Raw genomic sequence first — 14,287 nt, forward strand, 5'->3', positions numbered from 1 at the left:
TCAATCCGAACCTACCCGAAACCCAGAGTGATCCGACCTGAAACTGACCTGATCCGAAACTGACCCGACCCGAAAATGACCCGACCGAAATTGATCCGACCCAAAACCCGACCGACCAACCGTTTTCCCAGGTCTAATAATGGACAATAGTTGTGTTCTATTTTTAGCCAAACTTGTCACACTACTAAAACTTGTATGAATACCAATCACTAAAATAGTCACTACAATAGTCCCTAATAGTTTTTGATCACTGTTTTGTCTTAAAGAATAAAATAGTTATTAAATTACCACTTCCCATAGAAGTCACTATCACAAATACCATAGAATGTGATTATGGATACATTTTTTAATATTTATCAATTTAACGGCTTGTTTCGTAGATGGTAATAAACGGTGGTAATGAGAATGAAAAATTAGTGTAATTTTAGTTGAAAAATTTCTTGGTTATCTTGATGGTTATGCTTGTCCTACTTCAATCATCTCATTTTCTTCATAAACTTCATTCCAATGTATTACTATTGGGAGAGGTGGTATTAAGTGGTAATAGAAATTTATAAACAAAAAATCTTTTTTTATCAAAGTTTTATTACTATGGGAATGTTATGAAACTTTTAATGAAATTTACATTATAAATCATTCTTATTAAATCAAAGGGGCCGTAATTATTTAGTAATCTGAAAAATAATTATTTTTGGTTACTAAATAATTGCTAAATGGTCACAATAACCGGCCGCCATAATGTTTGTAGCTATGTAGTCAATATTACCGACCAAAACTTTATGGTCAGAAATTTTTAGTCGGTATAGAACTGATATTTTAGTGTTAGAATGTGCCTTGTTAATTACTTGCATTGTCTTGTAGGCTGATGTGGATAAGAATGGGACCATTGATTACATTGAATTCATAACAGCTACTATGCATCGGCATAGACTTGACAAGGAGGAGAATTTGTGCAAGACTTTCCAATATTTTGACGTCGATAAGAGCGGGTTAGTACGTTAGATATATGCATTCACACATTTTATGGAAGGAAAATTACTTCAAAATAATTTAATATTTTATTAATTTTCTACAATAATCTTAATTTTTAATTAATTATGAATAATTTTAATTTTAGAGTCATTTACCCAATAACATTGTTATCCAAATGGCAATCAATTTTCATTGGTTATTTGTTAAAAAATGAAAAAAATAAAACATTAAAAATATGTAAATGACTTGTTGTATAGGTAAAATACTTGATTTTTCTCTTTACTTTTTTTATTTTTAAATTTTTATAATTTAATTTTGTATTTACTTTTTTTTATGTAAAAGGGCTTGTTGTATAAATAAGAGGTTATCTTGGTACATTCTTAATAAGCATCTCTTATAGCTGGGATAATTCGTTTTTCAAAAGTTCTATCATTTTTTATCAAATTTGATTACAAAGTTTAATAAATATTGACCATTGATTGTTAACTCTAAATATATGAAACTATTAATTTATAAAATTTAATTTATGAAAATATCTATTATTTTATTAGATCAACTAATAAGATTATAAAATATGAGTCAATTATATTTCTATGTTCAATAATCGTAACTTAGTCTATTAGAGTGAATAAAACTAATAAACAATCTATTAGACTATTGTAGCTTAATACTTAGTTTATAAAAGTGAATAGTCTTAATAATAATTCTAAACTAGTTATAAAGAATATTCTAAACTAAATCAATTTGGATTTACAACAGTTCGATTAAAAATCAGTTCGAGTTAAGTTAGTTTTAGTTGGATCGAGTTTGGTTTCCTGCATGATTTGATCGAATATGACTTGATTTCATTACTATTAGGTTCGATTAATCTCGATTAACGTTATATGACAGTCATAAAACACGATCATGGTTCAAGTTCAAATTTTCCATTTTTAGTTGTCAACTGGTTGGGGTAGAACTTCGATTCAAATGATGTCGATTTGATAAACCTCAAAAAACTAAGTTCTTGGGTCAGATAACTTTCGATTTTGGTTCGAATTTTTGGGTCGAGTCACATTTGAAGACTCTTGCTCCAGTGGTAGAAATCTTTTCTCTTACTCTTTTAATTTGAGTAAGGTCTGATTCTCATCATTTACAAGAAGAATTAATTATTTTCCCCTTACCCGTATAAATTAGACTATTCTTGAATAAAATTATAAAAGAACAAAAAACTAAGTTGTTGAATGATATTAAAGTGAAATAGTTACGTATTTTCACAAATTGTTGAAAGAGACACCGTTGATTTGGGCCAGTCTAATATATTATTAAAAATATTTAATTAAAAAACAAACATGTAGTTTATAACCTGTTTAAAATATTTGAAATTGGTGTTTTAACCTATTAAAGATGGTATTTGATGGTATTTTAATCTATTCGTAGTTGGTGTTTCAACTTGTTAAGTTGTAAATCTATTAAAGTTAGTATTAACATCCTAAAGTTGATATTTTAACTTGTTGAAATTGATATTTTAACCTATTTAAGTTGGCGTTTTATGCTGCATAAGTTGGTATTTTAACTTATTTAAGTTGGTATTTTAACATATTGATGTTGGTATTTTGACCTAATTGAGTTGTTGTTTTAACTTATTTAAGTTGGTATTTTAACATATTGAAATTGGTATTTTAACCTATTAAAGTTGATGTTTTGACTTGGTGAAGATGGTAATTTAACCTGTTTAAGTTGATATTCTAAAGTTGGTGTTTTAATCAACTACAACAGGTTAAAACACCAACTTCAATGGGTTAAAATATCAATTTTAATAGGTTAAAATATTAATTTCAATAAGTTAACACTTAACAATATACCAGGTTAAAATAAAAACTTAACAGGTTAAAACACCAATTTGAAACACCAACTTTAATAAGTTAAAATAATAACTCAAATAGAATAAAAATACCAATTTCAATAAGTTAAAATACCAACTTCAAATTGGTTAAAACATGTTATAAAGAACGCGTTTGTTTTCAAGTTTTTCTTTCTTAAATTATACTCCCTCCGAACCAAATTAGTTGTCCCATTTCCTTATTTGGCAAAGTCTTTTTAGTTGTCTCATTTCTATTTTTGTCAATCTTTTTTTACCTAAATATCATTAGTTCACACAAGTAATTACGAATATACCCCCATATACCTTATTTATCCAACTACCCTTCACTACTTACCCTTTACTACTTATCCTTTTTAATGGACCCCACACCATCCTTAATAACCGTGCCCAAGCAAATGGGAAATCTAAATTGGTTCGGAGGGAGTAAAATTTTAGTGGGTTAGGCCTGAAAAATCGTCGAGATTAGAGACAATCTCTCAAGAGAATAACTGATGTATTTACTTCGCAATAAGGGTTGAGCTTTTTACATACATGTGGAGCCCCCTGCCCGCTGCCCTTCACCTACAAAGATATTAATTACTAGGTACCAAGTAAACAAATGTTTACAAACACGTTTATGAGAATTTTTTTCGAAAGAATGTTTATGAGAGTTTTGTCGCCTAAAAGGAAAGTCTAATAGTCTTCCAGTGAAAATAAATTCAATTTGCGAATTTGAAATTTGATTGTTTTTTGAAAACCAAGAAAGACAAATATATTAACGAGGATAATCAAATACTACAACATTAGAATTCATACAAGACCTCCATTCCTCCAAATTTCTTCATTTAACCTCGAATTTGCCCATCGAGCTAATCTATTTGCTACTTCTTTACATTCTCTAAAGAAGAATACAAAGGAAATGATATTGAAATCTTGAATAACGATCTAACACTATCGATAATTACTTGGTTATATAAACCATGTTGGGCTTCTTGGTTGATGGTCTTGATAACGACACAAGCCTAGTAGGGCGCCATACATTCTGCTTGCTCTGCATCATGAACTCCCCAAGCACGCTTGGACCCCGCGAAAATAACATGTCCCTCCGCGTTTCGAGCCACAATACCCAGTCCAGCTCTATCTGAACCTTGGTCATGAGCCCCATCAAAATTAATTTTTATGGTATCCTCATTCGGTGATAACCATTTGGAGTTTGTTCTAGCTGTAGTCGTATCGGACTTGTTGTTAGCTTTTCTATACTCCTCCAACTAGACTAAGGCTCTACGAATACATGCTTGTTGCGGAGTATGAATTTTATCAAAGTTATATTCGTTTCGAGCAGCCCATAACTGCGAAGCCAAAATAGCTAATTCCTCTCTTTGATGCCTAGAACAAGATGAAGAGACCCAATCCCACCTGAAGGTGGGTGTTTGTGGCTTCGTTAGATCGGCATCGACTTTTGTCCAATTAGCCCGGGACAACCAGCAATCCCATAAAACATGTATTGTAGTTTCAGATTCACCACATCGTGGACAGTTTAGAGGGATAGGCACCCTGTTTTTGACAAGGTTCGAGCAGTTAGGATAATATCCCAGACCCAGAGAGCTCTCCATATGAACTCTTTCACTTTGGGTGGGATATTGAGTTTCTAGAGATGCTTCCAAATTGGGTTAGGACCCTTATTGGCTGATGCTTCATACTTTTGCTTCAAGGCTAGCTTGATACACCTCCTTTACTCTGAAGATACCATCAGAGCTTGTTTCCCAGACTCTTGCATCCACACTGGGCATACGACTAATAGGGATTTGAAGGACACGAGCCACATCAATGGGGAGAAGAGCTTCATGCAATATATCCTTTCGCCAGCACCTGTTCATATCATCGATGACCAGACTCACTTTTGCATCCTCTTCAAAATGTCTCCAACGTGTTATGAGTTTGCCAGAACCATTATCTCCCAACCACGAGTCCTTCCATAAGCATGAAACGGAATAATAAATCAGAGAATTAGGGTTTTGAATACTCTTTGTATTGAATATGAACAATGGTTTAAGCCAGAATATATACAGAAGCTAGGAGACTAAGAATGGTAACAAAATATATGACAAAATAAATACAGAATAAAAATATCTCTAAATATGTTAACTTTCCTACACTCCCCCTCAAGTTAGGTCTTTGGGTCACCGATACCTAACTTGCATAGTGTTTGTTCGAACACCTCAGAACTAACAGCCTTTGTAAGAATATCAGCAAGCTGGTCCTTTGATCTGACAAAAGGAAGGCTGATAATGTTATTCTCCAATTTCTCCTTAATAAAATGTCTGTCAATCTTCACATGTTTGGTTCTATCATGCTAAACTGGATTCTCGGAGATGCTAATAGCCGCTTTGTTATCGCAAAAAAGTCTGCAGGTTTGTCTTCTTGGAAAGTCTAACTCACTTAGGAGCTTCTTTACTCACATTACTTCAGTTATTCCCTTTGCAATGCCCCGAAATTCTGCTTCTGCACTTGAAAGAGCAACTACTTTCTGTTTCTTACTTTTCCATGTAACTAGATTGCCTCCAATAAGAGTAAAGTATCCAGATGTAGACCTCCTATCATCTCTGTCTCCTGCCCAATCAGCATCTGTGTAGGCAATAAGATCTAAGTGCCCATTCTTCTTATAAAATATCCCTCTGTCATTGGTACCTTTAAGATACCTTAGAATCCTCATAACAGCTGCCATATGGTGAGTTTGGGGTTGGTGCATAAATCTGCTTACAACACTAACTGCATATGCAATATCTGATCTTGTGTGAGCAAGATAAATAAGTTTCCCGACCAACCTCTGGTATTGTCCCCTATCTGCAAGTTTTTCTCCTTCGATCATCTGTAACCCGTGATGAGTAACAATAGGAGTCTCTGCTGGTTTACAATCAATCATACCAGTCTCTGTAAGCAAATCCAAAATATATTTTCGTTGGCTTATAAAGATACCCCCTTTTGACCTCAGAACCTCAATGCCAAGGAAATATTTTAGCTGTCCCAAATCTTTCATTTCGAATTCTCTAAAAAGTTGTTTCTTCAAAGTATCAATCTCATGTTCGTCATTTCCAGTAATAATCATATCATCTACATAAATGATTAGACATGTGATCTTTCCTTTTCGCCGTTTGAGAAACAAAGTGTGATCTGAGTTACTTTGTTTGTACCCAAACTTCCTCATGGCTGCTGTGAACCTTCCAAACCACGCCCTAGGAGACTGCTTCAACCCATAAAGAGCCTTTTTGAGCTTACACCCTTCTCCTGGCTTATAGTTATTTGAGAACCCTGGAGGAGCTTTCATGTATACTTCTTCTTCTATTTTTCCATGGAGAAATGCATTCTTCACATCGAATTGATGCAAGGGCCAATCCTTATTTGCAGCAACAGAAAAAAGGACACGGATAGTATTAAGTTTTGCAACCGGAGAGAATGTTTCTGAGTAATCAATTCCATAAGTTTGTGTGTACCCTTGAGCTACTAATCTGGCTTTAAACCTTTCAATCGTACCATCTGCTTGATATTTTATAATGTACACCCATCTGCAACCTGCCGTTATCTTTCCTTCTGGTAGTTTACATTTTTCCCAAGTTTCATTCTTGTTCAGAGCAGAAATTTCTTCTTCCATTGCTTTCTTCCATCTAGGATTCTGTAGGGCTTCTTCAATATTTCTTGGTATGTTATTGGAGTAAAGAGCAGCATTAAAGGCAATAGCTGAGAGAGAGAGATTGTCATTGTTTTCTTTAAGAGGATATTTTGATCTCTGTGCTTCGAACTCTGGATCATATCTCTTAGGTGGTATACCTCTCGTACTCCTAGGCGGCAACTCATACCTGTGTGGCAACTCTATATCTGCAATATTGTTATCAGAAATGTTTTCAACAATTTGAGGAACATCAGAATTTACCTCCTGTAACTCCTCTGGATGCTCAGTGGGTTGGACAGAATCAATCTGAAGATCAGTCTGAAGAGGAGATACTATGTTTTCAGTGACAACATCAGTGGTTTTACCTACTTGTTCTTTTGGTTCCTGATCAATAGTAACTGGATATAATAACCAACTCAAGTCATCACTAGTGTTCTCCCCCTGAGGACGAGGCTGGGTATAATAATAAGACTGTTCAAAGAAGTCACAGTCCATGGTAGTATACATCCGATTATGTATTGGGTTATAACACCTGTATCCCTTCTGATGTATTCCATATCCCACAAATACACACTTACGAGCCCGGGGTTCAAGTTTGGTTCGGGTATGTGGAGGAAGATGAACATAAACCACACATCCAAAGACACGAGGTTGAAGAGAATGAGAGGAAGGTATAGGAACAAAAGAGGCTAGGGTTGCAAGGGGGGTTTTATAATGGAGAGGTTTGGAGGGTAGACGGTTAGTAAGATAAGTGGCAGTGGCAACAGCTTCAGGCCAGAAAGAGGCAGGGATATTAGACTCAAGTAGTATAGCCCGAGTAATATCTAGAAGAGTACGATTTTTACGCTCGGCCACTCCATTTTGTTGAGGTGTATATGGGCAAGAAGTTTGATGTATCATGCCATGATCAGAAAAAAAACGTTTCATAGAGGAGTTAACAAATTCTCCTCCATTATCAGAACGTATAATTTTCGGAGTGGCTTGAAAATGGGTATGGAGCATATTATAAAAGGTAACAAACACAGAAAAAACTTCAGATTTGTGTTTAAGAAAATAAACCCAGCTCATACGAATAAGCTAGGGAAGGATGACCGAGACGTCGATGCCATAACCAGAGATCAGATGAACCACGAGAAAGCAAAGCTTGACCTTTTTGAGTCTTCTCATCAACATAGTATAATCCTCCTCGTTCAGTACCATGTCCAATGATGGTCCCTGTCTGAGCATCCTGCACAACACAACCAGTGGAAGTCATAAGAATAGTACAATTAAGTTCTCGAGTAAGTTGACTAACAGAAAGTAATTTATGTGATAAACTTGGAACCAATAAACAATTTTTCAAATGCATAGAAGGAGACACATGAACAGAACCGGCACTTTGAACTTGGACACACTCAAAAATCAAAAATCCATTAGCAGTTTTAATGTGAGATCGATGAATGGGTTTATGATGGGTAAAATCTTGTGGGTCGAAGGTCATGGTGTCGGTGGCTCCACAATCAAAAATCCAAGGTGAATTATTAATTATGGAGTTATGTGGGTTTGGGGAGTGTATTTGGGTTTGTGGAATGGGCTGATTTTTAAGGTTTAAAGAAGAAAAAATTTTGTTTTGATTTTTTTTATAAATGGGCCGTGGATTTGAGAAGGTGGGGTTAGGGTTTGTGTCACTATAAAAAGCCAAGTAAGGAAAGTTTTCACTCCCTCCCTCACTTATGGCCGGTTTTTCCTTTCTCTCTTTAAATTGCGGGTCTCTCTCTTCTTCCTCATTTCTGGTTCCTTTTTTATGAACATCCTCCATTATTTCCTCCCTATACAAACCTCCATGGTTGTGACCCTCTTCGCCGGTGATCTCTGTTGTACTGAGAAGGGCTTTGCCGCAGGCCCGGTGTACCGGTGCCTTGGTGGCAGCCTTTTTCTTTTGTAGATCTTCCCACCAATCCGGATAGCCTACAAGCTTGAAACAAGTGTCCTTGGTGTGTCTCGAACCTCCACAGTAAGTACATTTTAAGTTTGTTCTATCCTCTCGCCGGAGTGACGATTTTTCCGACCGGTGATGTGCGATGAGGCCATAACCAATTTCTGAGGGGTTACGCCCCAATGATGATGTGTGGACCATGATCCCACGCCTTGAAATCTCCCTTCGAACCGCCGCATAAGCCATGTCTAAAGTTGGAAGAGGCACTTGATTTATCAAATCTCGTCTCTCCTTATCAAGAGATTCATCTAGACCGGCCAAAAACTGGTACAGTCTCTGAGTTTGAATGAATTTGTTGAAAATGGTAATGTCCACATCACTTTTCATAGGATTCGGCTGCCTCCGATCTATTTCTTTCCAAATGGTATTTAGTTTACTAAAGTAAACCTCAATAGTATCGTTGTTCCGTTTTATTGCACTTGCTCTTGTACTGAGATCAAAAATTTGGAGCTCGTCTCTTCCACTGCCGAGAAGAGTTTCAATACCCTTCCATAAATCCTATGCTGTATTGTAGTCTAAAAATTGATTAACTAGATCAGAATCAATATTTGTGATAATCCATGAAAGGACTATCGGATGTCTTTGTCTCCATTGTCTGTAATTTGGATCTGCAGGTGTAGGAGGAGCGGCAATGATGTGTTTGAGCCATCCTCTGCTGTCTAAGGCTATGTGCATTAGCTTGCACCACTTTGTATAGTTGTGGTAGGTTAATTTTTCGGATACCTTTAGATCTGGTATTGAATGTTCAAGTTCTGGTTCTAATTCAGGTTTGTGGGTTTTGTTCATCTGTTGAAATAAGCGGAGTACATGCTCCATTTGTGCCATGGTTAAAGTTTGGTTTTCTGGATTTTCAGAATCAGCCATAGGTAAGGTAAGGTTTAGAATAACAAAGGTAAATGATGGGGCCAAAAAAGGTGTTCGAAGCCCTAGAATCACCTTTCGGCTCTGATACCATGAAACGGAATAATAAATCAGAGAATTAGGGTTTTGAATACTCTTTGTATTGAATATGAACAATGGTTTAAGCCAGAATATATACAGAAGCTAGGAGACTAAGAATGGTAACAAAATATATGACAAAATAAATACAGAATAAAAATATCTCTAAATATGTTAACTTTCCTACAAAGCATACCGATTTACCATCTCCTATGCGACAACGAGTCCCCGCAAAGACTAATTCATGAGAACTCCAGACACTTCGCCATGCAAAAATAGGATTGTATCCCACTTTAGACTCCTAGATGGTCGCCTGGGGGTAATATTTTGCTTTCAATGTGCAAGGAAGGATTCCGGATTAGTATGAAGACGCCAGAGTTGTTTAGCTAACAGGGCCTTGTTAAAAAGGACTAAATCACGAAAATCCATTCCTCCCTCTTCCTTTGATAGACAATGATGGTGCCAAGCCTTCCAAGGAATTCCATTGGTTTTAATTGCTAAGCTCCACAAAAAGTTTCAGATGATACGAGTAACTTCATGGCAAAAGGATTCTGGTAAGAGGAAGCAACTCATTGCATAAGTTGGGATAGATTGAGCTACGACCTTGATTGAAATTTCCTCCCCCACTCGTGACATAAGTCTCTCCTTCCACCCCTTAAGCTTCTTGCTGATTCTGTCTCAAATGCTTGCATATGAGATCTTTTTGGCTCGAGTGAAATGAATAGGAAGACCCAGATATTTTTCATGATGCTCAACTACACGCATGGCGAGTTTCCCTCTGATCCTATCACGCTCTTCTGTTGATAAACCTTTACTAAAGGACTCTTTTTTCCATATTTATCATTTGGCCTAACATAACTTCATACTCCTTTAGAAGCTTGACGATAGTTTCGGCCTCTGTGACTGTAGCTCGGGTGTAAATAACACTATCATCGGTAAAGAACAAGTGGGTGATGGTAGGAGCGCTTTTGGCTATGGTTGTCCCGTGCTGCATTCTGTTCTCATATGCTCTTTTGATCACGGCCCCCAACCCTTCAGCACACAAGAGGAATAGGTACGGCGTTGGCTTGACGGATACCTCGTTGGGGAATGACCGTATTTGTGAGCTCCCCATTAACCATGAATTGGTATGTTGTTGAGGAGACGCACTTCATGATGCATGAAATCCAACGCTGAGAGAACAAGAACTTACTCATAATGATTTGTAGGAAATCCCATTTGATACGATCATATGCCTTGCTCATGTCCAGTTTGAGAGCCATATAACCCCTCTTCTTTGCTTTATTGTGGTTCATGAAGTAAAAAACGTCTGACGAAAGGAGATTATTGTCCATGATAAGCCGCCCGAGGACAAAAGCACTTTGGTTTTCCTCAATAATAAGCGGAATTCGCAAGCACATTAGAAATGAGTTTGTAAGATAGGGTTATGGGTCGCAAGTCCTTCATCTCCTCTGGTTTTTTGACCTTTGGAATAAGCCCCACATGGGTAAAATTCAGGTCCTTTGGCATTGGGCCACCGTTGAAGACATCTAGAACTAGTGAGCATATATCCTCCCCAACAATAGGCCAGTATCTTTTGTAGAAAAGGGTTGGAAGGCCATCTAGTCCCGGGGATTTGCAAGCTTTCATATGTTTCAGGGCGAGGCTCACTTCCTCGTTAGTGAAAGGGCTATCAAGCCCATATTGCATCTCTAGGGTTATTCTTTGATCCATCATGTTCACTGTTTCACCATTGATGTTGGGGCGTGAGGAGGTAGAGAGAGATGAGAAATAGTTGGTTCTAATCTCTTTAATCTCGTTCACGTCCTTCTGGAATGCACCGGACGAGTCTCGAGCTAGGCCCCTCAATACGGTTCTTCTTCTTCTGTATCGACGCCTTAGCATGGAAGAAAGCTGTGTTCTTATCACCATCCCGTAGCACAAAAGGACATCTCTGCTATGCAACTGTTTCTTTTAGCCGTCGAATCTCTCTTATTTCTTTCTCCAGGGACCCATGCAACTGTTTCTTATTTCTTTCTTCAGGGTCATCTCTTACCTATTTATTGTTATACCCTTTTTTTCATCACACCCTATAATTATAAAAGTAAAAATAATAAAAAAATTTTTGTCAAGAGTACGAAAAAGTAAAACAATTGTAAATTATTGTTTGTTATTACATACAAATATGTTCGATTGCAAATGAGTGAATGATTAACAATAGATATTTATTAACATGTACGCTCTCTTAAAAGTCAAATCCGTATTATTTATCCTATTTTAAAATGCTTACTAAGTCAGTACTTATTATCTTTGATTGTACATAATGAAAATACGTGTGACTATAATATTTTTATTTGTAGGTTTATTACAAGAGATGAGCTAAGACAGGCCATGACAAAATATGGAATGGGTGACGAAGCAACTATTGATGAAATTCTTGATGATGTAGACACCGACAAAGTAAATTTTTCCCCTAAATATTTTTTTATCTTTTTTTTATTCAAAGACTTGATTTGATGACGAACTTTTAATATAATATAATGTTTGCAATACTATTGGATGCAGGATGGAAGAATTAACTATGAGGAGTTTGTAGCAATGATGAAGAAAGGCACAACTGATTCAGATGAAAATAAAAACCAATTGTTTGTCTATAAATAGAAAAAATAAAGAATGATATATTATAATATATTTTGTGCCTTGTATTTTATTTTCCTATTCTCTATTTAATTTTATGTTGTTAAAAGTGTGAATAAGTAATGTATATCATGTCATCATAATCATTAATACTATTGATAGGTGTGTAAGATGACAAATGACACATATTTGGAGCTTTGACAATGTCATGATTTTACAAGTTGTAACTTGATTATATGGTATAAACTTAATTATCCGGTTGCGAAACTTTCAAGGCCCTTAAAAGTCCGTTAAAACTCTGGATAATGTAGATATTTGTTTAGGTTTTACGGCTTGAAAGGGGTTTAATATTTCAATTCAGCAATGTTTTGCAAGATGTTAAGCATCGCTTGTAATTGTAATATTTCTTTTGTAAACATGCATTAAATACCGATATCAACCCACTTTTGAAGGGCTCTATTTTTTTATTTTTCTTAGCACTTATAAAATGTTAGGTTTCACACTGTAAGCTCCATGTGAAAATAAAAATAATTGTTAAAATTAAAAATAAACTTTAATATTTCATCATATTTTATAACTGTTAAAATTAATAATAGATAGAATTGTAAAATAGCTCTCTAATATTTATTATACTTAAATATTTAAATTTTAAGTATTGATTAGTTGTTACAGAGCAATTTTGCCGGAAAAGAATCAAGTGAATGGTATTAAATATTTTTAACGGCTAATCATTGAAGTATACACACTTAAGTTTTATCTATATTGCAAACAATCCAATAAATTAAATAATTTTGCATATAATTTGGATACATGAAGTTTCTTTTAGTAATATAATTTACTTTAAAATTGACTAAAAATATAAGAAAATTAAATCACGCACGCAATATTTTAAAGATTTTCTAAAATTTTGCAAATCTATGAAATATTTTCTTTTTCAAATTGGAAGATTACAATCAAGTGTATTGCTTTTACTAGAGTTACCATGTGAATTGTGATTTATTTAATATCTTCTATACAATTGCAATTTTTATTCAATTAAATTTATATGCAAATCAATAAATTTAAATATTTGTGCATTTTACGGATAAATATACATGTATAAGTATAATAAAATTGTGAGGGACCAAAGATCAGTTATGTTTATATATGAACTCTTGTAAAAGTTAGATATTTTATGAATCTTGCTTCTACCTATAATAAAAATGAAAATTAGAGAAATATGGCTAATATATATATATATATATATATATATATATATATATATATATATATATATATATATATATATGTATATGTATATGTATATGTATATGTATATGTATATGTATATGTATATGAATATATATATATATATATATATATATATATATATATATATATATATATATATATATATATATATATATATATATATATATGTATATATATATATATATACATATATATATATATATATTTATATATATATATATATATATATATATATATATATATATATATTTATATATATATATATATATATATATATATACATATATATACATACATATATATATATATATATATATATATATATATATATATATATATATATATACTCCCTGTGTCATTCTCATTTTGTACCACTTTTCATTTTAATTTGTTCTATTAATTTTCACCATTTTTTAGCAATGGTCTCACTGTCCTTCTTTCAATCTCATTCACATATGCATTCTTTCCATCTTTACCGCTCAATTCTATCCTCCACACGTTTTTTCTCTTATTCTTCGATCTAATTTCTCTTTCCATTAAATTTTACCTATTTTATAACAGGTACAAAATGAGAGAGACGGAGAGAGTATAAAGTTAATATGCAACAAAGGGTGTCTACTTGAAAGACAAACTATTGGTGAGTGACATGTTGCCAAATGTTAGTTTGGCCTACTCTCATTCTTTCCTATGGATAAAAGGATTAATCTCTATAGGCATGCCAAAAATAAAAATTTGGGTTGCCTAACCTGACAACCCGATGACCCTTACTCTTAACTACCAGTCAATTTTGGAAAATGTGTAAACTTTCGAGTCGGATACCCAACCCAATTAAACCAAGTGAAATTATTTATAATCATTGTTTAGGCTAAGATGTTTATGTTGGTTATTCTAAACGATCCCCACATAAGGCGCCAAACTGTTCTGGTTAAAACATAATTGAATTTATAATGCAAGAATACAAAGAAAACTAGAAAAGTAGTTGCATAAGGATTAATCAACTAACAGTTATCTGAAAGAGTTCAAT

The 14,287-nt window shown here is 34.3% G+C and overlaps 1 protein-coding gene across 2 annotated transcripts in view; it reads left to right on the plus strand.

The window, feature by feature from the left end:
* The window catches only part of LOC130797495 (calcium-dependent protein kinase 29), a 38,648-nt gene extending 26,369 nt beyond the window's left edge, over positions 1–12,279 (plus strand). For both annotated transcript variants that reach the window (XM_057660099.1, XM_057660098.1), the window contains 3 exons: positions 862–989; positions 11,736–11,835; positions 11,941–12,279. In XM_057660099.1, the coding sequence (XP_057516082.1) occupies positions 862–989; positions 11,736–11,835; positions 11,941–12,036 (324 nt within the window). In that variant the 3' untranslated portion in view covers positions 12,037–12,279. The remainder of the gene's footprint in view (positions 1–861; positions 990–11,735; positions 11,836–11,940) is intronic.
* Positions 12,280–14,287: the final 2,008 nt, after the last annotated feature.

Source organism: Amaranthus tricolor, chromosome 13 (genome assembly GCF_026212465.1).
Source record: "Amaranthus tricolor cultivar Red isolate AtriRed21 chromosome 13, ASM2621246v1, whole genome shotgun sequence".
NCBI lineage: Eukaryota > Viridiplantae > Streptophyta > Magnoliopsida > Caryophyllales > Amaranthaceae > Amaranthus > Amaranthus tricolor.